Source organism: Pyrus communis, chromosome 4, assembly GCF_963583255.1.
Source record: "Pyrus communis chromosome 4, drPyrComm1.1, whole genome shotgun sequence".
NCBI lineage: Eukaryota > Viridiplantae > Streptophyta > Magnoliopsida > Rosales > Rosaceae > Pyrus > Pyrus communis.
The window spans coordinates 7,376,652-7,401,593 of record NC_084806.1 but is presented as its reverse complement, the minus strand read 5'-3'; the positions used below and the strand labels follow the sequence as shown (position 1 = coordinate 7,401,593).

General features: G+C 35.5%; 3 protein-coding genes and 1 pseudogene across 3 annotated transcripts; 3 read left to right on the top strand and 1 right to left on the bottom strand.

Annotated features, from left to right (window-relative positions):
- Nucleotides 1-5,938: 5,938 nt before the first annotated feature.
- LOC137730570 (glutaredoxin-C1-like) lies at nucleotides 5,939-6,375 on the top strand. The gene has a single exon (XM_068469552.1). The coding sequence runs from the start codon at nucleotides 5,939-5,941 to the stop codon at nucleotides 6,320-6,322; it is 384 nt and encodes a 127-aa protein (XP_068325653.1). The 3' UTR covers nucleotides 6,323-6,375.
- A 4,203-nt stretch (nucleotides 6,376-10,578) lies between these two features.
- On the top strand, nucleotides 10,579-12,028 carry LOC137732602 (uncharacterized). The gene is made up of 2 exons (XM_068471911.1): nucleotides 10,579-10,726; nucleotides 11,292-12,028. The coding sequence occupies exons 1-2, from the start codon at nucleotides 10,579-10,581 to the stop codon at nucleotides 12,026-12,028; spliced, it is 885 nt and encodes a 294-aa protein (XP_068328012.1).
- Nucleotides 12,029-12,955: 927 nt separating this feature from the next.
- On the bottom strand, nucleotides 12,956-15,833 carry LOC137732601 (protein MICRORCHIDIA 4-like; annotated as a pseudogene).
- Nucleotides 15,834-19,042: 3,209 nt separating this feature from the next.
- LOC137730456 (indole-3-acetic acid-induced protein ARG7-like) lies at nucleotides 19,043-20,155 on the top strand. The gene has a single exon (XM_068469446.1). It carries the CDS (start codon nucleotides 19,483-19,485, stop codon nucleotides 19,942-19,944), a length of 462 nt encoding a protein of 153 aa, XP_068325547.1. The 5' UTR covers nucleotides 19,043-19,482; the 3' UTR covers nucleotides 19,945-20,155.
- The last annotated feature ends 4,787 nt before the right edge of the window (nucleotides 20,156-24,942 follow it).

The following is a 24,942-nucleotide window of genomic DNA, read 5'->3' as shown; positions in this document are numbered from 1 at the left end:
TTTTCTCCATCGTCTTCAACTATCATGGACATCATAAAAGAATGGTTAATGACAACAGACAAATATAAAAGATCTGTTTTTCCAGTTTTAGAATTAGATCTGTGATGCTTTTGTTTTGGGAATTATTATTCAAAAGATTTTGCAGATGCGAGGTTTGTGATGTTTTTTTTTTTTTTCTTTTTCTGTTTGGGCCTTTGGACATCATATTTTGCAAATTTCTTTTGTATTATCTACATCACGTATGACAAAATATAAAAAGCTCCACAATGTTGTATGGTTTATTATTGGATCTAATTTTTTATTTGTGAAACTAATGAGTATTAAGTAATTTATAGCTACATTCATCATTTTTTTAATGTGAAATTAGAATTAGTCCTTAAACTTTTATCATAGTGTGTATATATTTCTTCTTTGAACACAAATATCAGTTAAATTTGGTCTTTGAACATCATTTCAAGAAGGATATCAAACATGCTTTCAGTTATTTACCAAATGCATGCATGATGATCATATTTATAAGAGACTCTATACCTAACTAAACCGACTTGGTGGTGTCACTAGCTGAATTTAGCTAAGTGGAGAGAAAATTTGAATTGAATATCTAAACATATAAAAAATATTAAAACTCTCGTTGTTGGTGAACTCTCTCCTAGTTTCTTACTCATGTTCTGAGTTTGGAGTTGGCTCCTCGACTTGTCTCGAGTGTTGATCCTGCTCTTTCTGTGGTTACTCTAACTACGGCTCAACGGCTGTACTGCACAAACCAGATTCTGTTCTTAAAACCGGTCCAGTTTCAACATCTGAGAGAAGAGAGAATCCCATAGATAGTACGTAGCTACAGTACTATTTGTGCTGAAAAAGCCAAAAACAAAAGTCTCTGGTCGGACCTATACACCCAAACCGTCAACTAAATTAAACCCAGATTTGTATAGATGGAGTAAAGATTCCTCACATCCTGCCGCTGCATGCAACTGTGCCCGCCGCCCGATTTCTTCTGTATTATATTGCACGCCACGCCTTCCCTTTTCTTCTTTCTCTGTAATCGATCCAACATCCAAGTCAACTGTTTGCTTTGTTATTGCTTTTGCTGCTACACGTTACTAGATTCCACTTTTTTTTGTTTGTTTGTTGTTATTTCCTATTGTTTTTATACATACATACATATATATATATATATATTTTTTTTTTATTTTATGAATCCCTAATCGACCTTAATCTAGTTTTTACATGTACATATAATAAACCAAATTGAAGCTTAAAAAAAGGGGCATTTTGGTCTGGATACTTTGGTTTGAATTTCTTAGGCTAAACATCTAGAGCTAATTGGGGTTGTGGTGCTTCTAAAAAAAAGTAGCTTATTAAAAAAATCTGGAACATCGAATGTGTTTGATAAAACAATAATTTTTTTTTGAAACACTGTGCTAATGACAATAGAAAAGCATTGCTTCCAAGAAAAGTGCCTTTTTTTTTTTCAAATGAAGTGAACAGTGCCCATTTAATGAAATTTTCAAATGGTAAATACATCCTCACATATTTTACAAAATTACAATCTTTACCTCTGCATTATTCTCTTCGCCAATTATTAACATTCATACTATATTCTTTTAAGTCATTTAACATATTTACAACAGTTTTATATAAAAGTTTACCAAATACTCATACATTTTTATTTTATTTTTTGTTAAAAGCACTTTTACAAAAAAAAAAAAAAAAAAAAAAGTTTACCAAACACTCAATAACTTTATTTTACAGTTATTTATTCTCATAGCGTAGTAGAAACAATTTTTATATAAAGCACGACAATACCAAACTAGTCCTAAGTCTTTTACAGATTTTGATCAAACTACTTTCTACAATTTTAATTAATTTACTAATTAATTTCAAATTACACAAATTGTTATTATAATTAATTTACTAATTAAACCCTATATATAACAAGTTTCTAAAATCTTGCAAAAGAAGATATTGTTAATTAATTTATATCCATTAATTCAATATACTTCAAATAAATAAAATAAAATAAAATATTTATAATAACAAAAAACTTTTGAATTGTGGGTGTAAAAAAGACGATGATTTTTTAACCAAAAAAAAAAAGTGTTATTTTAAACGTACTAATTTACTCCCAATGATAGTACATACATTATATATATGCATGCCCGTATATATTAAAAAAGAGCGTACCAATAATTTGGTGCATAATTGGTACATTATTGGTACGTTATGTAATCCAAACTTATATATCAATTAGTATTTGATATGTTATTTATTTTTTGTTTAGATACATACCTAGGTATTGATACATTTATATTATCATAATTTTGGTATGTAAAATATAAGATCCCACATCGCACAGGGGTGAGGATCATGTAAGCCTTATATGTATATTTCCATCTCTACCTAGCACAAGGCCTTTTGGGAGCTCACTGGCTTCGGGTTCCATCGGAACTTCAAAATTAAGCGAGTTCGGGCGAGAGCATTCCCAGGATGGGTGACCCACAGGGAAGTTCTTGTGTGAGTTCCCAGAAACAAAATCGTGAGGGCATGAGCGGGACCCAAAGCGGACAATATCGTCCTACGGTGGAGTCGAACCCGGGATGTGACAATTTGGTATCAGAGCCAATCCCTGGTCAGAAGTATGCCGACGAGGACGTCAGGCCCTTAAGGGGGTGGATTGTAAGATCCCACATCACTTAGGGGTGAGGATCCTGTAAGCCTTATATGTATATTTCCATATCTACTTAGCATGAGGCCTTTTGGGAGCTCACTGGCTTCGAGTTCCATCGGAACTTCGAAATTAAGCGAGTTCAGGCGAGAGCATTCCCTGAATGGGTGACCCACTGGGAAGTTCTCGTGTGAGTTCCTAGAAATAAAACCGTGAGGGCATGGTCGGGACCCAAAGCGGACAATATCTACGGTGGAGTCGAGCCCGGGATGTGGTGGGGGCCAGGGGCCGGGTTATGACATAAAAGCTAACATCAAGTTATGTGTAGCCGTAAAACTTGTCGGTACGCTTCAAGCTAATATGGGTAAATTTCAATTTAGTAAGCATACATTTTTATTCGGTATGAATACATTTTAATTTAGTATAGGTACGTTTCAATGTGAGAATAAATTGTCTTGGTACATGTCAATGTTTATTTTTAAAGAACGATGGTACATTTCAGTTCAATTATACTTGAATTTCTAAAAATGAAAATAAAGAATGAAAAATAACCATCAACAACAATAATTACAGTAATAAAGAAAAAAGTTACAAACACTTTTTGTATAAAGCAAGGTTACAAGTGATGTATAGCTTGTTTGGATATGCTTTCAAAATGACTGAAAGCGTTTTTAGTGAAGGTATTTTTAGAAACAATTCTTAGTAAAAATGCTAGTTAATCTTGAAAAAAGTACTTAAAGTGCTTCTTGGAAGAAGTATATCCAAAAGAGCTCTTGGATATCTTGAAATTTCTTAAATAATTTAGACATCCATTGATTATTAAATTAATCTCAACCCTCACTAAATGTAATTGAATCCTTAAATTGAGGAAGGGATGAGATTCCATAAAGATAACAATAAATTAATTAGTATTATTGAGTAGATTTTTGACATAGTAATGAATTTAAAATGAATTTGAAAAACATTTAAATTAAGAATATACCTCAAATATATAGTTTAATCAAAGAACACTACTTAACCTCAATACAAATGGACACGTGTCCAATCTGGGTTTCCAATTTCAATATTTGGACACGTGTCCATTAGTGATTGGGTTTTAGCAGTAGCTGGTGCTATTCTTTCAGAAACAAAGTAGTGTTCTTAATCAAAAGTGAAAACACTTTAATCTAAAGTTGGAAAGTAACAAATATTTGATCTAGAAAAGTATAAAATGAGGCATCTCATTCTAATTTTTTTCTTAAAAAATAGATATATAAGACAGTCGTCAATTACATACACTACTAATTTAGAAAACTAACATGAATATATAGGACGTCCAAGCCATACTTCGGAGAAAATCTAATTTGTCATGTGCGATATATATGTCTATTCATATATACCACATGATAAGAGATGTAGATATTAAGAGATATACTTCAATTGTTGGAGAAAATCTGCTTATCACCAATTATATTTAATTAAGTGTCTTTCTCACTCATTAAGTTCTCTCATCGATCTCACAATATCAATAATATGACGAGAGAAATAGACATATAATTGCACCTACAATTGGTACGACATGATAAGAGCTATAGAAATTAACTAAGAGATATAACTCCGTTGTAAGAGAAAATTTGCCCCTTTACAGACTATATACACTCATGTTACTTTTTCTAATCATGTTACTAGTCATGTGATTGAATTAGAGAAACAGGCGCACACTTGTACACGTTCAGTAGAGGTTAAAGAATTTGTCTAATTGTAGGACAACTTCTCAACGTACATATTAGTGGAAGAAATTAATAGTGAAGTGCAATATATACACTACTCTAAAAAACTAACGCACGAGGGTTTTAGTGTATGGAGTTCCATGCGTTAATTAGTGGGAAAATTTTTTAATGTGATCGGTATACGGTATGGTACATTACGTGTCACTATACAAATGGTAGGATATGTGTTAAAAATTTAATAATTTAAAAAATAAAATTTCGTACCACTTATATAAAAACACGTAATGTATCTTCCGCAATTCGGTCACAATAAAAAATCTCTTAATTAGTAAAACCTTGTGAACAGTGAACACTAAAGTAAACTAACTATATGGAGCTTATTTACTATGGTCAATTAGCTTAGAAAAAGTAAAAAGTAGTTAATTTAGCAGGAAGACGCGACTCCACAGACAACAAAAACATGAAAATAATTCAAACACCAGCATGCATGGATGGCAATGTGGCATGCTGCTAGATGTCGCAGTTCTACTTTTCCATGGGATGGGAGTTGTGTGGGGGTCAAATTGCAAAAGTCAAGAAAGAAAAACCGTTGATCATCACGATCATGTTCTTTGTTCCTAGAAATTTTTAATTATGACGAGAATACATATGATATATCACGTATTTTTATATAAGTGGTAGAAAATTTTAATTTTTAAGTTATTAACCTTTTAACACACATAATCAATATTTTTTATAAAAACACGTGATGTACCACTTTATGTGACGGTTTACATTAAAAAATCTCTCCTTTGTTCCCATCAATCTCTGGCCAATGGCCAATGGCCATTCCAATACTGTATCTGCTGATGGAACCAAAATCCAAAACCCCAAAAAACCAAAAAAGAAGAAAAAGATTAGAGACATGCGCGTAAGGGTCACGTCAGAATTTGCAAACAGAAGTTTTTGGTCGTACATAACAACGCTCTCGACAACTAGGACCAGCGCAGCCGTCTAATCCCTCCCTCTGCCTCCTTTGCCCCCCTTTTATTAAAGCCTGCTTCAATTCCAACATAATCTGAATAAAGCACTAAATTTCAGCTTAAAATTGAGCTGACACAGTACCCCTCCCTAACTTCCGTAGACAAAAATACCCCATTCGCCGCCTTCCACCTCCTGACACCGCCGCATCCGCCAGTGACCACCAGAGAATACGAGTATGTATTTTGTCCACGTGTACGCTCCTCTCCCCTCCTTGTACATTGTAGTACAGACAACAATCCTTTTAAAGCAAAAAACCACGACATCCTCTTCGCACGCCCTGCGACAACACACGGGCAACCCCCTTGACCCCTCCCAACCCTTCATTATTACCAATTTACCCCTCACATACATCCCTATAAAATCCGCACCTCACTCTCACTTTTTCCAATTTCAATTTTCAAACCATAAACAACTTCTCTTCTCTTCTCTCCTCTCAGTTGCAATCTACGATTTTACTTAGTGGAGTTTTTTGTTCGTTTTTGGGTCCAATTAATTAATAATTAAGAGGAGAGATTAGGATTGTATTAGTGCATTGTTAATCATGATGCATTACCAGGCAGCTGCTGAGTCATGGGGGTACTACGTGCCGGTGAGGATGAGCATGGGGGATCCACTGGAGCGGGTGGCAAGGCTGGCCTCGAAGAGCGCGGTGGTGATATTCAGCGTGAGCAGCTGCTGCATGTGCCATGCCGTCAAGAGGCTCTTCTGCGGGATGGGGGTGAACACAACGGTGTACGAGCTGGACCAGGACCCCAGAGGGAAGGAGATCGAGAGGGCACTCATGAGGTTGCTCGGCAACTCGTCGGCGGTTCCGGTGGTGTTCATTGGTGGCAAGCTTGTCGGCGCCATGGATAGAGTCATGGCGTCCCATATCAATGGGTCCCTGGTCCCACTTCTTAAGGAGGCTGGGGCCCTCTGGCTCTGATCGTCATCGTCGAATTACATGCATGTCAGGGAAAAAAAAGGAAAAGAAAAGAGTGAGAGTGTTCATGATGATGTTCAGTTTTAACTACATTGGAATATATTTATGTTAATTTCACTTTCATTTTCTTGCTCTGCTCTTCATGTTATTCACCTCTAGCCATGTTGCACGGATACGAATACGGATACAAGTTAGGTATCTGGTATGATAATGTATGTCGATACAAAAATTTCTAAAAAATAAGCATACAATAGTAAAAATATGGAAATTAAAATAATACATCTTTTCTAAAATATATTCCATATGTTCATAATTCATTATATAAGTTAAATCACTATCCAGTGAATGAAACATTCATTTTATCTTATAACATTAACAAAATAGAACACTGCTTAGTGTTTAATTCTTTGTTGAGAATATCGTGTTTAAGAATGGGAAAAAAAATAACAAACTCCGGAAATTGAAAACAAATAACCATGATAAATAACACCAAGAATTTACGTGGTTCGGCAATATGTGTCTACGTTCACGGGATAGCAACAACAATCTTTCACTATATCAATAATGAGTACAACTAATAATCTTGTCAAATCTGTAGAATAAGAAATAATCTATCTATTTTCTTTCCTCTCGCACACACTTTACAATTTTCTCTCACTCTAATCCCTTGAGTGGTATACAATTTATTGTTTTGCTTCCTCCTAATTCAAAACTAGTACAATAGCCCCTTTATATAAACATAATAAAGGTCTTCTTTAATAACGATTATTAATCCTAATTGGAATATAGTTATAAATCATACTCCAATTGAGAAACTAACCCCAATTGGGAAAACAATTTAATCCTCTAAGACTATAAATCCTTATAGACTTATGACAACTTATCATAGGCTGGAAAAACCTAACATTCTTGAGATTGATCCTTGCCTCTCCCAGGACCAAAATGATTATCCTTTCCTGATGGGGCTACATCCATCTCTAAATGTTCTGGTGAGTCTCCCAAATCCACAACGGAATTTAAAAACTACAACAACCCAAATTCCTAACTTAATTCAAGACCAATGTTTTAGGAGTATCTTGACCATATTCTAGAGTATTTCGATGGTATCCTCAGAGTATTTGAGAAGTATCTGATAGTCAACTACACAAAAAGTCAACGATACTTCTAATGAAGTATCCGATATGTATCGAAAGGTATCGTGGGATGTAGGTATCCGATACTCACCCTTGTCCAAATTTGAAGTACTGGTGCACCATAGCCTCCAGTTAATTAACTAGTTAATATATATATATATATATATATATTTTTTTTTTTTTAACAAACAATAGCGTTGGGGACCGATTAAATGATTAATTGTTAGGAGGAGGATGATTAGTAGGAAGTCGAACCCTCACCAGAACGGATAGGCATAATTTATTTCCCGCACTGCGTTGAAGCGTCATTTACAATTACCTAGTTAATAATACTCAGGCATAATTACCAAGATTTATCTGGCGTTTTGAAGTGTAACAGTAAGAAGCTGTATAAAACTGATTACAGCATAAACAATGACAAGTTGGCAACACTGTTTTTTAATTATCTCAATTGTTTACTGAAAGTTCATCGAGTTGAAATACAACGGTGGACAGAAAAACAAATCTTCAGCTCTCTCTCTCTCTCTCTCTCTCTCTCTCTCTCTCATGCCATCCCCACCATTCCCTTCTCTCCGTCTCTCCCCTTTCACGAGACACCCCAAATGAGACAAGCAGAGCAAAAGGCATAAGGTGTTGGACTATAAGTATTTGATTTTTGAAAGATTTTGATGGTTGGGATCCGATTCATGCTACTAATAATAGCTCGAAACAAATATGATCGAGCAATTTCCAGAATTGCAGCAGCAGCGGTAGCTCATTTTCGATTTCAGTTTCAGATATCCTTAGCTTCTTTGGGGTTTCCGTAGAAGAAGGGGAGAGAGAGAGTTTTTCTGACGGGGAAGTTGGAGAGAGAGAATGGTGAGACCGGAGGAAGATAGAGGGTGAGAGAGAATTAAAAAACAAGATTCTTTTTTCTGTCCACCGTTGGATTAAAGCGACGGAGCAGATTGTTTTTGTCACAAAAAATTTTCTTGCCAGCGTCTGGCAAAATATTAGTAGATGGTACAAGGGGTTAAGGAATTTAATTGTAGTGGTGATTTCTAAACTTTAGATTTAGGTTAATTGGTTTGAATTCTCATTTTAGTTTTTTAGACCTCAAATTTAATAATGTGTTACACCACTAGTCCTTTTTACTAACGTCTTCTTTTCTTTCATTAAATCTAAGATTGCATTAGAAACTTCAACTTAAAACTTCAATAACAATAGAAGCTAAAAAGCAAATAAAAATTTATAAATTAATATCTGAAAATTAAAAAAAATGAACTTTGAAATATAAAAATACAAAATGAAAATGGTTGGACTTTAGCAACTCGTAAATATTAATGCGATTTCAAAATTGATAGGAGATCGAATGGTAGCTAAACTTAAACAACTAACAAATTACATATTGAGCTATGAAAAAAAATTCCTATGTATTTTTCTTACACAAAGAAATCTAATTATTTAAAGAGTTTTTCGTCTTCTCATTTATCATTTTTATATTCAATTTTAGTGATGTGGGATGAAGTTCCTAATATACCCTTAAGTTTACCGGAAAAATAGACGGCGTTACTGAAAATGACCAATAGTACAAGACATTGTTACGGTCGATGACTAAAGAAATTAATATGAAGGTTCAGAGATTAAAATAATACTAGGGGTAAAGTATAGACACCATAATAATCCAACAGGATCCTGTCCTAATCCTTTTGGTGAGGATCATGGGGATCTGTAAATCGTGTCTGTTCATCGTATATCGTGCAGTCAATTTTTGTTAGGTACTGTTTGTATTTAATTTTAAATAAAAATATTTAAAATGATTTATGACCGTACGATATACAATGAACCAAGGGTGGATCCATATAGGGACTTGGGAGGTCCTAGGACTCGTCGGCGATCCTAAATCACTGCTATAAATTTTCCGAGGACCCCTCGTACTCGAGCATGAGGTTTGTGCAGGTTGTAGGTTGCATGTTGCAGTGGCTGTCTTCTTCTCGGAGAAGATGACCACGCACGGAGAAGAAAGAAAATAGGGACCCTTCCTGCCTCTCTCCTCCTTGCTTCTGCCATGGTCTCATCCGTCGGTGCCACCCACTTCTCCTCCAATCTTTCTCTGTCGTCTGGCGGGGGCAGTACATGAGCCCAAATTTCCCCAAATTATTTCAACCATCTTAGTAATTTTTCTTATGGGTGAAATTTCCTTCATAAGGTTAGTAAGATGGATATGATTTATCATGGGTTGGTGAAATTTAGGGGTGGAGCTGCCATGGCTTCGGGAGAATGGGGAGGGAGGCGATTGGTGGATGTATGACAGCTTTGTTCTTAGTAAGAGAGAATGTGGATGTTTGGTAACTGGTAAAATAGAAAAATGGTGTGTTTGGTTAGAAAGATAGTGGGAGTTTGGGGAGTTTTATTTGACCGGTGTTTTAAATTTAGTGGTTCATATTAGATAATCAATAACTTAGGTACTCCATAGTAACTTATGAAACCTCGTAATGCCTGAATTATGATTTTATAATTTGTACTATTGTTTTGCATATGATTTTTGAATGAAATGTATTATATGTAAATTTTCAATGTTATTTTTGTCTATAAATTTTTTGACCTTTATAATTGGGACCCTCCGAGTGTAAAATCCTGGATCCGCCACTGCAATGAATTGATATAATTCACAGATTCTCAGAATCCTCACAAAGAGGATCTGGTGAGAATCCAGATTCCATTGTAATAATTAAGCCTAATATTATTTATTAATAAAATTCTCTTTTTCAATTAAAAATTTAAGGAAATATTATTATATTTTTTTCATGCATAATTAAGAAAAACATTTTTAAAATTAGGGTATTGAAGTAATTTTGCACAAATTTTTTTTTTTTTTCTCACCCACACGTCATCAAAACAACCAAAACACAAAAAATATGTTTCAAATAGATAAAGATAACTTCCCTCTCCCGTTCTTTACTTTTTTAACTTCTCACTCTGTAAATTTCTCACACGGACATAGTGTAAGGACCAGTGCTAGCAAATATATGGAGAGTTGTGCATGACAAAGAAATTTCCTTCAAATTGAATCATCTAGTGGTCTTCAAACAATGTGGGGGAGGAGTCCCAGAGAAAATGATCCCCAAGCCCCAAATGTAACTAGATATGGGACTTTTTGCATCTCTTGCCATCCTCCCTCCTGCTCTGGCTGCTCGATCCACACCACCAACAGCTCGGATCACTGTTGTGGGAGCTGTTTACTGTGATACCTGTTTAAGCAACTGTTTCTCTAGGAGCAGCTACTTTCTCCCAGGTATATAATCTCCGAAATACAGCATAGTTTGATTTAGAATCTATAAATACGTGCTTCTGCTTGTAAGCACTTTTGTTAAAAGCACAGCAAATGTTTATAATGGTATGTTTAGGAGTGCACTGCAAAAATATATTGGAGAGATTTCAAATGATACATTTCAAGGTGTGATTTGAACTTAAAAGTAGTGCATTTTGTAGTGAATTAGCAGTAGATTTGTAGTGTTTGAGTAATTCATTGATTGTATTTATCGCATTTTTAATAATTTAGTCTAAAGCTCATTGATACTTTAAAATCGCATGTCTAAATATAACACAAAAGTTCAAGTATTTTCTGAAAATACACAGTGAAAATACTTTCTAACTTCTAAGGTTTTTTGTCAAACATTGTAGAATGCGCACTTTCTAGACTTTTTAGGTTTTGAAAGTTTTGTCATTCTAAAACACTTTAGAAATTCTTTTTTTTTTTTTTTTTTTTTTTTAAATGATGAATGTTGCTAATTTACTTAGTACTTATTAGTTTCAAAACAAAATTTGAATCTAAGACCCTTAATTTTTTGACTGATCAGGTGCGGATGTCCTCATAAAATGCAAATTCGGAGCAAAATCCCTCAAGTCAGCATCACTGATGAACTTCCAGGTCAACAAAACCACAGACAAGTACGGAGTCTATAAACTTGAAATCCCCTCTGTCGATGGAGTCAATTGCATCAGTGGCTTTGCCCTGAAGTCAATGTGCCAGGCAACCTTAATAGGCAGCTCCTCCTCCTCCTGCAATGTCCCCTCCTTAAGAACCACCGCAGACGAAATCTCAGTCAAATCGAAACAAGACAACCTCTGCATCTACAACATGAACGCCTTGAGTTTCCGACCACCTAAGAAAAATCTCACATTGTGTGGAAACAGGAAGGTGGAGGGTGAACTGGTAACTTCGTTCAATTCCTCCAAATTCTTCCTCCCTTACTTCCCACCGTATGGGTTCTTCCCTTGGCCTCAGCTGCCGCCATTTTCTTCCCTGCCCTTTCCTCCTCTGCCTCCTTTGCCATTTTTGCCCCCATTCCCATTCCGGGGCTCACCGTCTTTGCCTTTCCGATTCCCACAATTCCCTCCGGCACCGAACCCTTCTGCCCCAAATGCTCCGCCAGCGTTTAACTTGGGGGATCCCAGGACTTGGATTCCTTATATCCCCTCAGTTTATCCTCCTCCTCCTCCGCTGCCTGCGTTCAGCCTTGGAGACCCCAGAACTTGGATACCATATGTTCCTCCTCCGTCCCCTCATAGGACCCAACAAAACCAGAATCCTTAGTTTTCAGACATCTAAATAATTATGATCCATATATATGATTGTTTATCATGGTCAAAAAAGCTTATTTGCCATGGTAGCAAAAAGAGATTCTGTTCATGTATGAGATGAAAAACATTTGGATATAACAATTAAGACATATTTCACATCAATCCTCGGTCCACGAATATTTCTGTGCTTTGTTAGCTTGTGACTTGTAATTGTTTAGGGTTTAAGACAACTTTGAACTGGTCCTAAAGTGGCTAAGGGTTTTTATCAGAAGTGGTCCATCAATATTTTCCCACACAAAAGTCCTCCCCATTGCGTTAACATTTAGCTACATGTTAAAACAAGCCCGGACGCTCGTGGATGTGCCTCATTCACACGCAACTTTAGGGTTTAGTAGCTTCTTTCTGTTGTGATTGGCTCATATTATGAGTTGGCAACAATTTCATCTCAACCATGTGGAGTGCTAACTACTTTCGGCTAAAGAAAGGGACAAAGAAAAAGGGGGACATCATTATGATGTCTAGCCCTTGATTTGTGGCTTTTACAAAGGCAAAGAATTGGCCTTGTGTGATGAGCCGAAAGAGAGAAGAGGAGAGAGAGAAGGCGGGGCCTTTTGTTTATATTAAGGCATTTGGTTATGCCTTTGTGAAGTCTGAAAGAGAGCATCCAAGGGGGAGAGCATTCGGCTCTCCCATGGAAAAGGTTGAACATGGGTTGAGAGAAAATCAAGAGAGCTAGAATGAAAAGTATTTTAGTGAAAGAACTCTTGGGGTAGAGTGAGGCTCTTGGGAAAATTCTGTGAGTGGGTGTACAAGGGATATGGGATTGGGTTATGTCGATTTAACTCATGTATACTTGTACTGTTATTCTCATAGTGAAGAGCAATATCTCTCCGGGGACGTAGGCAGTTTTTTGCCGAACCTAGCAAATTTCTTTGTGTCTTTATTTCTTGTATTTTATTTTGTTCAACTGTGTGTGATTTTGGTGAGGTTGTAATCTGAACCTCGGTTCCGCACTAACGAACAGGCCAAGGCACAACACTTTCCTTCTAGCTCTTTCCAGTTTCACCTTCTCAAGCAACTTACCGACGGTGTTAGAAACCCCCTGCAGCCAGAGAAACAAAAAAATCTTAAACAATGGACACGTGAAGATGCTAAGAGAGGTTGGTGGTAAATCCTCACCTATAGGTTTTTCCTTCGTCTTTCCCCCTCTTGTTCCCTCTCAGCCTTTTCTTGCACTATTATTTCAAGGAAAGTCGATTGCTTTTTCTCCAACTCTTTTATTTTTTGTTTTTCCCAGCTCAAGCTGATTTAAACGAAGAGTGAAAAACATGAGTATTGAAATTTAATGTTGTAATATAACGTACAAATTCAAGATTGATATTAAAATCAAGCACGCTGACTTCATTTCCAAGAGATTTACACCTTTCACAAATTGCGCTCGTTTAGCAATTTAGCCATTGTTGGATTGACAATCTCCTTCAAACTGCAAAAAGAAGAAGACAACAGTGAAATGGTAAGTTTTGGATAAAGGGACGATTCCCACAATCAAAGAAGGTAAAGAGCTTAATTTCACAGAACCTTTCTGTCGCTTCATGATAATCCTCCTGCGATTTGGTTGAACACTCAACATTGCAATCTGTAGAAACTTGCCCCACTCCATTTGTAGCGGATGTCTGCTAGTGGGAGCAAATATAAGCAGTGAGAAAACTTGTGGTGGTGGTTAGCAAAATTTTAGTGAACACAACTTTCTATTAACCGTCCAATTCTCGATGGTTAACCATAAGGTCCACAAGAATCTTTTAACTCTTTTGCGTTTGCTATAAGCATAAGTGGGAAGTAAAGGTAAAATAAAATGCCTTTGACTGAACGCGTAAGCATTTGAGGGACTCTTTCATCTGAAGCAGGATCGTGCTGGGTTTCAATAGAAGAGTGTAATTCCTCATAACAGATCCCATCTTCACTTGAAGCATTTACGGGTGACGATCCCTTTTCAAGTTTGTTGCTGAACTTAGAACCATGGCAATTCTGATTTACGAGACAGGATTTGCCTCTACCAGACACTAAAGGTTCTCTTTCTGGAAAATCAGTAGTACGTCTTCTTGGAGCATAACCAACAGTCTGGCAATTTTTGCACCTAGAAAAAAATGGCTCACAGTAAGTTAGATACATGTAACCTCAAGTACTTAAGCGGTATTTAGGAAAAGAACAAACCAGTAATCCTTTTGAATTTTAACCAATTTGATCTCTGGTCTTGAAAGCACAGTTGTCTGCTCAAATCCCTGTTTGTCGTGAGCTGGTTCAACAAAATTAGCTTCCAAAACACCTGTCAAGGAGAAAGATGACAAGAGTGGGTAACAGAACTAATCCACATTACAATTAGTCTCTGCAACACCGAGAGAAACACAAGAACTAATCTGCCTGAGAAGTATTACAAAATACGTATAACGCCACGACCATCACTGCCAGCAGGATTCCATAGCCTCCAAAACGGCTGCTAAGGAAGTTTTTTTCAGGCAAAATAAGAGAAGAAAACAGAATATACTGTACAAGAATGCAAGTTATTATGTCCCTTATTCTAGCAAAGTACCACCAACAATTTAAATGAGACATTCTAAGACAAAAAACTCTGACAACTAACCTTAATCAGTCGATTTTTATGATATATGCTGAACCCTTGGACATCAATATGATATTTACAAAACCAAGCGTCACATTTAAACGGTCATCTGTAAAATGCTATTTCAAGATTTAGTCTCGAAGGTATTACATTTTCATCTTTGACGACATTCCTTCTGGAAGTTGCAAGGTCTGTACGTTACCTCCTTAGTTAACATCATGTCATTCACTATATTATGATGTTCAACATCTTTTCCATGAGGAATAATTCTAAAGTTCTATCTGATGTAAGATCATATGTGAAACTGTCTTCTTCGAAAATTACAGTTTCTGTCACAGTGAATGTTGACATTCATTGAAGTGAGTGAGTTCTTCAAACATACCCTAAACAAATGCCGACAGTTAAGTAGTGTCTAAAGCTGGGATAGCGTTTTGCCATCTGAATGTTCTTCTCATCCCCATTGACTCCTCTAATTAATTTGAATATCCTGTCATTTCATCCACGAAAGATAAGAACTCAAATCTGAAAGTGCAGTGCAGGTACCCAATAATTACAAGACTTCGGATAAAAAACAACGATCGAATGAAAAAGAGTCAAAAGGATCAGTGTCCAAATCGAGTTCCAGTTTTCCTTCATCATCCTCCCAAAAGTTGTAAATTATTATACGCGCACCATGCTCTTTAAGGAATTACCTGCTGAAGAAGATCCTCTCCGCTTAAATAAGCATGGCTAAATAAGAAGGATCTTCTTCCTGAGAAATGCCATGTTCTCCAGAGTTACGGTACAAAATTATAAACCCAAAAGAATATGAATCAGGGACGGCTAAAATGTAGTTGTCATTATTTACCACCATAAAAGAAAAAGAAATTTTGGGGGAACCACAAAGTCTTCCTTTCCAGTACCCCTCAAAAAGGTGTAGGATAGCAATCCAATGGTCTGCGTCGGCCTAAGAGAGAACAATATGAGTCGGTTGCTTTTCAATTTGACAAAAAGATGTGACAAAAAGTTTGCGCCGTTTCTGCAGGTCCTTGTACTACAATCATGTAAACTACAGCTTCTAAGACCAAGAGAATCAAGTTTCCAAGCTACGGTTTAACAGAGAGAGAGAGACAAACCTTCTCCCATCCTTCCCAACACAACGAGAAAACACTATTATGTCTGCTCCAAGCCTCATAGTACTCAGTCTTAAAGCCTTTGCCATCTAAGAAAGAAATTTCATTCATTTTGACGTCAAATCTTGGTACGATTTTACTCTCAAAAGGAAATTATGTGTTAGGCACGAATTTAACAGCAAAGTGGATGAACTTTCATCGAATTTGACGGTGAGAGATTAATTGACTAATTTCAAATAGTTCAAGGGGTTATTTACCAAAAAATAATTAAGAGGTCAATTTCAACTGAAATAATAGTTCATAAGGTCAAACAACAGTTTAGTCTACTATTATTTTTCTTTTTTTGAACAAACAATATTCTCTACACTGAGACTATATCTAACCCATGGGATAAAACTTTAAATATAAACTTTAAACCAACCCCCACCCCACCCGCCCCCCCCCCCCCCCCCCAAAAAAAAAAAAACCATCTCCAACCATCTATGGGAAGAAACTATATATCTGGGCTAGATTTCCCCCGAATTTAAGTCTGGCTTAAATTATTTTGAACCCACCAAACTATCATATTTCAAACCTTTTTTCACTTATAATCTAACGACTATGATCAAACGAGATCAAATGTAATGGTAAAAAAAAAAAAAAAAAAAAAAATCACGCCCCAAAATTAAATGTAACGTCTAAAATAATTTAAATCAAATTTAACTTAAACTTTATAAATACTTATACATTTGTATGATTTTTAATTACTAATCGGAATTTAAAAATTTTTAGACTATAATGTTCATAAAAATAAATTAGGATAATCTACATAAATTTTATTTTCAAAAATGTTATCATAAAGTTTGGCTAAAATCATTGTTTTATAATCTCGGGCTAAAATTTTAAGCCTTATGTTGGAGGAGAAAAACAGTTTCTGGGATATGACTTATTAAAATTTTCTGGCTTAAATTTTTAAGCATTATCCCCAAGGGTTGGAGATAGTATAAGGGTTGAGGAGTGAGCTAAGCCTCACAATGAGCTTGCAATAATGTGGTTTAAATTCGCTTTTGGCGAGAATCAAACCTAAGACCTCTTACTTACACGTCAAAAGAAATACCACTATACCATAGTACTAAATGGCACTATTAAAATTGTTATTCTATATCTACTTAACAAGCATGATTGCAACGCATGATCTATATCTGTCCCTCAGATTATTTGTCTACTTAATGAGAAATCATTTTGAATATGTTTTACGTAGCTAAATTTGAAGATATAATATATTATAAGATGCGGCAAGTATTTAATCATCTAACTCGACAAGTGGCACTTTATCGTAATTTATAAACGTGATAATGTTTGATGCATTAGTCATCGTGATCTCTTCAGTAATCGTAATTAGTCTGTTACTTAGGTTAGTCGCATCATTTTTATAGACAATAATTTGGCTTTTCAGTTTTCAGACCGACGAATAAATTTTATAAACAATCAATTAAGCTCTTGGTGATGTCACATGCTAGAAGGGTTTTCGACTTATTTTGGTCGCTCGTGGAGATTTCCAGCAGCTTCACTTATTGTTGTGTTGGAATTAAAAACCTCTAAGCTGATTGGGAGATGTTTGGAACATATATATTGGTTGTTACCTTTCTAATTGTAATACATGTGACTGGCCTTTATTAAAGAGTAAATAGCGTAAAATAATCAGTAAATGTGATACAAATATAAAACTATTTAGAATAATTTAACAAGTTAAAGTGATGACATGAAACTTTCATGAATAATCTCTACCATGAGGAATAAACTAAGAACATTGTCATCACTAGTAAAAACACCATATATTTAGCCAATGACACGAGTCAGTAATAAGATAAAACATGTACTCTTATCAAGGGTGAGAGGTTTGGGTGAAGCCTACAAAATAGGCACCCCTAGTATATATAAGTCAAGTATCGAATTTAAGATCTCTCACAATTATAAATGGAGTCTATAAAAAAGGATTTGTATTAGAGATTGTAAAAACAAAATTGATATTCTTACCACAGTTTACATACCACATTTGTACCACTTCTCTAATAGAGATGAAACCCATGTGTGTTGGCGGACTCAACCTCTATTAGAGGTGTGGTACAAATAAAGTATGAAAAATATGATAAGTGTAAGATTACTCTGTTAAAAAGCCTAAATTATTGCTCGCCTCTTTTGGTTAACCAATTAGAAGGCATTGCATAAATATGTATATTAATCAAAGCCAAGGTATACACTTTATTGGCCACTTGACAATATATAGTTGGCTAAGCCTGGTTCATCGAACATATAAGGTGAGCCTAAGTTTGTATACTTACTGATTTATTCACGTGATACATAGAATGGATTAGGGTTTATCGAAGGGAGGTATATATATTTTCTGCTTGGAGATTTCTTCTGAGCCGTCATCATAAATAGATTTACTAACTCAAATGCTAGCTTTCTTAACTGTCAACAAATGAATAATGAATACGCGTACTTAATATTGAGAACCTTTGCTTTTACATACCACTACCAGCAAATGATCATCTGCCATATATGAACACTGAATAGGTAGTCAATCCGAATTGAGATTTCGTCTCAAATTTAGTGTAAATATATTATTGTATTAAAAAAAATTTGTTACCACCGTCAGTAATGGTGTAGACTCTAACTAGCTCGCACCCACATAATTTCAAGTGTATTTTGACGTAGCCCACCATTAATTTTTTTTGTCCTTGAAACCTTAAATTCAAACTATCACATAGATATAATATTTGTAATCAGTTCTAGAATTAAAAATTAGAATACCAAGAAATGAACGAATTTCAAAAACTAAAGTATATTACTCAAAATGAAAGAAAACACTACAAATTTGACAAGAGGACATGATTCTTAAGATTACATTGTGACTAACTTATAAACTATATTTGTAGAGGCTTAAACTTAAGAAACCTAATACGAAAAATACCAAATTTATCCGAACAATACAATTCATGATTGTAGTTAGAGATCATGTGGCAAATTATTTGTACAGGTAGTAATAATAATATGAGTAAATTCGTACGTATTCCTATATCTATATATTTGGGAGGACTCACTTACATTTTCAATACGTCATTAAGATATCTTAAACTAACAATATTAAACACATAATATTACGCTATTGGCTGAAGATATAACTTGATGTATTCACATATAGAAAAATAGGCATGCCTGCCGTTGACAAGTGATTACATTTATGAATAAACAATGATGCATGTGGGCTTTATATACTACCCTCTCCATGCCAAGATTGCCCCATCAAAGACGCAAATTGTAGCTAGATAGCTTATCTTTCTGCTTCCTCTCCCCTTTGTATCCTCCCTCGCCCTTCCTGGCATTCCTGAAAACCAAGCACAACCACCAGTACTTGAATCCTTGTGATTCTTTTCCGATCGCTTCATTCATATTTTGCATGATCCTTCACTTGTTTATTCATTGAAAAAGTATGAGTAACACAGTGATTCCGAGAGTGAAAGTCATGGTTTATTTGGTCTACGACAGGGGTTGATTCCACACATATCCGATCCTGTAATTTCACAATTTTTTCGTGCCCTTTGTTTATGTTGTTCATATTACAAAGTTCTCGTTTCTCCTTCAAACTAAATTGATGGAGGGTGGTGTTGTGTGTTGTTTTTGAAACCCAACATCAGCATATAAATCTTTTTCTATCCGTTGTTCAGTTTCAGTAATTCTTGTTCACGAAAAGGTAAGATGGGCTTGATAACCGAAACCTGGAAGCGATGCAAATCAATAGGCCGGGGTCGTCCTACTAATATTCATGGAATGGTGCCTGCTCTGACCACCAAGAGCAAGTCATGCCCGAACATCAACCTCGGGATACCCGAGGAAAAGCGTGCGAGCAAGCGCCAAGTGGCTCCTGAAGGCTGCTTTACAGTCTATGTCGGTTCCCAAAAGCAAAGGTTTGTAGTCAAAACGGAACACGCAAACCATCCTCTCTTCAAGATGCTACTCGAAGAAGCCGAGTCTGAATTTGGGTATGACAGTCGAGGTCCTCTTGTGCTTCCTTGTAATGTTGAGATATTCTACAAGGTTTTGATGGAAATGGACGATTGTGGTGACCAAAAGGTTCCTCAAGGGTGTGGCTTGGCTAAGCGTTATGGCTCTTACCATCATCTTACCCCGTCTAGGATGGTTGCCATCAACCAGTTCTAGTTATAATGCATATTTAGCACTTTACAAAACTGATAGCTTGCTTGGTTGATGATAAAATATATGGGTTTGATGTATAATTTGTGGGATTTTAGATTTCTTGAGTCTTGCAATATGTCAATAACTTTAATTGTTAAATATTAGGATCGGAGAGAATAAGGAGATGAAAGAAATTCAAGCTATCTTTGTAATCTATAAATCTTTTGTTATGTTTTGCATTTTGAATATCTATTAATTAAATCTCTTCTCAGTCACCTGCTTAATTAGTTGCTCTTAGCTTTTAATCAGCAAGTACTCTATTTGGCAGGCTAAAATCTACAAACAACTAAGCTTACAAATTGTTATTTGCAATGATCACTAGAAGTACAAACCATGCATCATGTTCATGGGCACGTAATATATCTTGTAAAATAAGGTTGGAATTTATATTTTAGTAAGAATACGATATAAATTTCAATATTTCTTGATAAGGTTGGTAGCAACTTGCAAACAAATTAAGGGGCGAAAATTGACCCCAAAAAGAATAATTCAAGGGGCGAATATGCATAAGAATTTACAGTCCAAATGATTAATTAATTTCAACTATGTAATCCGAAAACAAAAGGCTGTTTTTAAATTTGATTAGCCACCTAAGTAGACCATTAAGCATAGCGGTTTAAGGTCGGTAGATATATGGGTGGCCTGGCTGATAGTAACATTTCATTATCTTCTTTGGCTGATAGCCATGAGACTATACCTAAACACATTTGATCACGTAATTTAGTAACAAAACAGCATATCTAATGTAATTAATACTAAACCGTTGTTTTTTTGTCTTCATCGAAATACTATTTGTATGGTCGAAATATTAAACCATGTTTATTAGTTTGTGAAGCAGCAGTCGGGAATGTACGAGAAAGGAAGTAGTTGCCGTTTTTTTTTTTACTGCACACTATCTTTGTTAGTTTTTTGTAGTTTGTTTTGGATTGGTGAAATGAATGATGAATGCACGAGAGGATTCAAATGAAGTATACATTTCATTGTAGACTTACACTTTGACACAAGTCGGCTAAAGTAGTGTCTCTTCTCTTCGGTATTTGAGTTCAAATCTCCCTTTGTTGTGTCTTTTATTTATTTATTTTTATAGAACTCCTCGCTAAATGAATGCTACAAATGTTTAATTTGAAGTTTTTCTTATAAATTAACAAGCGTTAAGTCCTTGTTTAATATGAATTATACGCTTGATTTTAATTTAGTTGGATAAGAGCTTGTCTTATGAATTCTTAATCAGCAATAGTAGTTGGTAAGTTAATTTAGCAATATATGGACCTTTCACAGTTGACATTAGCCATTAGGCCACTACCACCACGCATGCCATTTTCATCAAAGTTGACATTGGAGTTTTTAATTTCGTCCTCATTTTGTTAATTTGGTTTTCATATAATATTTATTTGGAGTTCGTCAGTCGTTGGAATTGTTATAAACTCGGTTTTTTAATACAACTAGACTTCAATCATGCTTTTGTTTTTTAGTCAAAATTCATATAACAGATACATTTTAATTAATTTACTAATTTTTCAGACCAGAAAAATAGACAACTAGCTTTTTTTTTTTTTTTTTTTTAAATATATTCCTTTGCTTGCAGAGCATTGACATTTTGAATTTTTAATGCCCTACGGGAAAGGGAGTGTTACATCCGTCAACTAAATTGATATCGATGTGTTTGGATGTTTCACCATCACCTTAAACTTGTATGTGCAATGCATCCAAGGCTTTATTTTTTTTATTTTTTTTTTTTATTTTTTTTATTTTTCAGAGCTATTGGAGTCGAAAGATATGAGAAATTGACTACTTCCATGCAAAGTTTGAATGTTCGTTATTGACTGCATTCGAGGCCAAGGCCGGAGTGGAATTCTTTTCAAGCTTCTCTCATATTTTACGGAAAGCAGATTTTGCTGTGAACCCACCTCTATTGGTCATCTAAAGACTGTTTATTATTACCTTGTATGGGCCTCTTAGGATTAGGTCCTTCATCCCACTACACTAACCCAAACAACATTGACTTGTGATGGGATGGGTTGTACGGGGGTGGTGGCGAGGAACGAGGAGGGTCGTTTCCTGGCGGCTTGTAGGTACCGTATAAAGGCTAATGGTGTTGCAATGGCGGAGGCTTCGGCTATTTTGCATGGGTGCAGGCTGGGGGCTAGTAGAGGATGGAACTCGATAATTGTGGAGTCGGACTCACTCGAATCAATTTCCTGCCTTAGAGATTTGGCAAGGAACGGTAGTTGGGATGCTTTTCCCATTCTTAGGAAGTGTTCTAGATTGGGATCGGTTTTCCAAGTTTGCCGCTAGTCTTGGATCCCAAGACTGGCTAACCCGGCTGCGGATTTCTTGGCATCGAGGCACTGTAGGGAAGCATGTGACTTAATATGGGTTGATAGGCCCCCATCTTTCCTGGTTCATGTTTTGTGTAATGATAGGTTTCTTTGCCCCCCTTGATTGTATTTGGTAGTGTGAGTAGGGACACTTTAGCATTAGATGCGGTGTCATGATTCTTGCTACCTTCTTGCACTATTGTTTCTGTAGCTGGTGTTTTTGTTTGTTTGCCTTGTTGTAGGCCTTCTTGTAATCTTTTGGCATCTTTGCCTGGTTATTGCATTTCCAGTTTACCAAAAAAAAAAAAAAAAAAAAAAGAATAATATTGACTTAGGATAAGGTACTTTAGTCTTTTTAGCGCTATCTATATTTATTTGGGGTGTCATTTTGCTCACACATTATTTCTCTCTTTACACATATTTGATTACCTTTTGTTTTTAGATTGAATATATAAAAAGTTTAATGTAAGGGAAGAAAAAAAAGGTGTTTGAAAACCATTTCTCATTTATTTTCGCTTGTAAATTGTAAACGGTTTAGATGGTAACTTTGGAGTTTTCTAATATATCTTTTTGAAGTGATTCTCTCTACATTGTTTCTGCTTTGTATAGTTCGGCCCGTTTTTGTCCTTCTACGAACATATTATTGAGGACGGGAATGTAGTGTTACTTTAAATCATCGGAGATAGGCTTTACATGCATGCATCAACACATCAACAATGTTTCACATCGCCTTGCTCGATTTGTACTTCACATAAGATTATAAAAGACGATTTGAAGAGCCTCTTGCTTTTATTTCTGATATAATTCGAAGATTGTAATTTGTGGTTTGACGAGGAGGTGGTGAGGCTAGTAGTTTCTAATTGCACTGAACTACGTTTGATGTAACAAAATAGTATCACTTTGAGTTAAAAAAAGAAGAAGGAAGAAGATAGGATCATTATCAAGGGGAAAAATGATAAAACGTCATTAACCAAAAATAAAATGTGAGGGAGACCACACTTTTGAACTATATTGGTGTACAATAGGTGATGTGGTAAGTTTTAACACTAACCACTTTTAGGCCCAAAGATAAGTACCAGATTGGGAAAAAGCCCTAAAAAGAAACCCAAAGGATTATAAGCTCAAGGGCTAGGAAACTTGTAAAAGGGCATGTTTGCGCACGATGAACATTGACCGATTGGGCTGAACGTTGAGTGGCCGCCAACTTGAGCACGTGGGTAGACTGACATCTTTACGATACGGATTTCAAGAGAAATGTCCACTAAGATGACATTCAAGCCACATGGCGACTTGTAAACAACAATGAAGACCCAAGATGGGACATGAAGTGGGTCGAAGCGACATTCGGGGATATTGGGTTAAGTAACCAAGGCCGATCAGGGGAAATAGGCTACTTTATTTTGGGCCGACATGCATTCAACTGGACACCAGTCACTTCATCACTGAATGTCGGGTTGACAGGTAAAAAGGTGTCAACCAGCTAGTCTATGTGGAGTGGCACATAAATGCTCACTGGGAAGGACCCAATAAATGGGGTTTACTGGAGGCCTATATAAAGGAGTAAGAACCCCCAATGTCGGGGTTGGACAATTTGAGAGAGTGAAATTGATGTATTAGCTTACTGCTATTTTTAGTCTTCTAATCAACAAAATTCAAGCAACACAGTGAACGTAACACAAGTTTTGTGAAGTGAACCACTTATATTTTTGTTCATTTTAATCCAGTACATATCCAAAAGCCCATCAAGGGTTATATTTTTTCGATTGTTGGGTTTAAAGTTTGTTAGTGTCCACATGGATTCATTTGGGTTTGACATGCAAATTTTGCGCATTAATAGTAAGTGATGTGTACATATCACGCTAATAATGAATTTCTCTTATTAAATGTTGGTATAAATCACTTGCAACATGAGATTGTATACTATATGTTAATTATGTGGTCTCCCTAGTTTATTGGAAAAAAAAATGATGATTTTGTTTTAAATAATGACATATGAAGAGTTGAGGTATGTTATCAACTTATCTATATAAATAAAGGAAGCACTCTAAATGGTGAGACATTCAAAATACCATATATTATCCTTTGAAAATAAAAATAAAAATTACAATTGAACCAAAAAGAAATAAAGTAATTCACCACATTTTAATTTTAAAACTTTATGAAAAAATTAAAAACTCTCACAGGGGAGACTTTATGTTTTTGCTTCATTTCATTTCATTTTTTTTAATAAAAATATAAATTAGTAATTTAAATAAAAAAATTTAAAAGACATACTCTAATATAGAAAGACGGATTGCCACACACGTATACGTGTAGTAAAAGGCTAGTACAATTTATTTTTTTTTGGCACCACGACAGATTACCTTTTTGAGCGCCCAACCTCCCATTGACCACTATCATGTGATTCACCAGCAGTTGAAATCAAACCCAAAACATGACGGTAGAATATGGACCTAAAATTTACACCAACCACTAACCACCCCGTGATGGTTAAGCTAGTATAATAATTAAACAACATTGAAACTTTATTATAAAAAATCAAACCCAATAGCATGCACTTACAAATAAAATATCACTAATGGTAGTGCATGAAGGTCGGTGGTAGCCCATTTTCTAATGCTTTTCCTGGTTTTCCCCTCTGTTT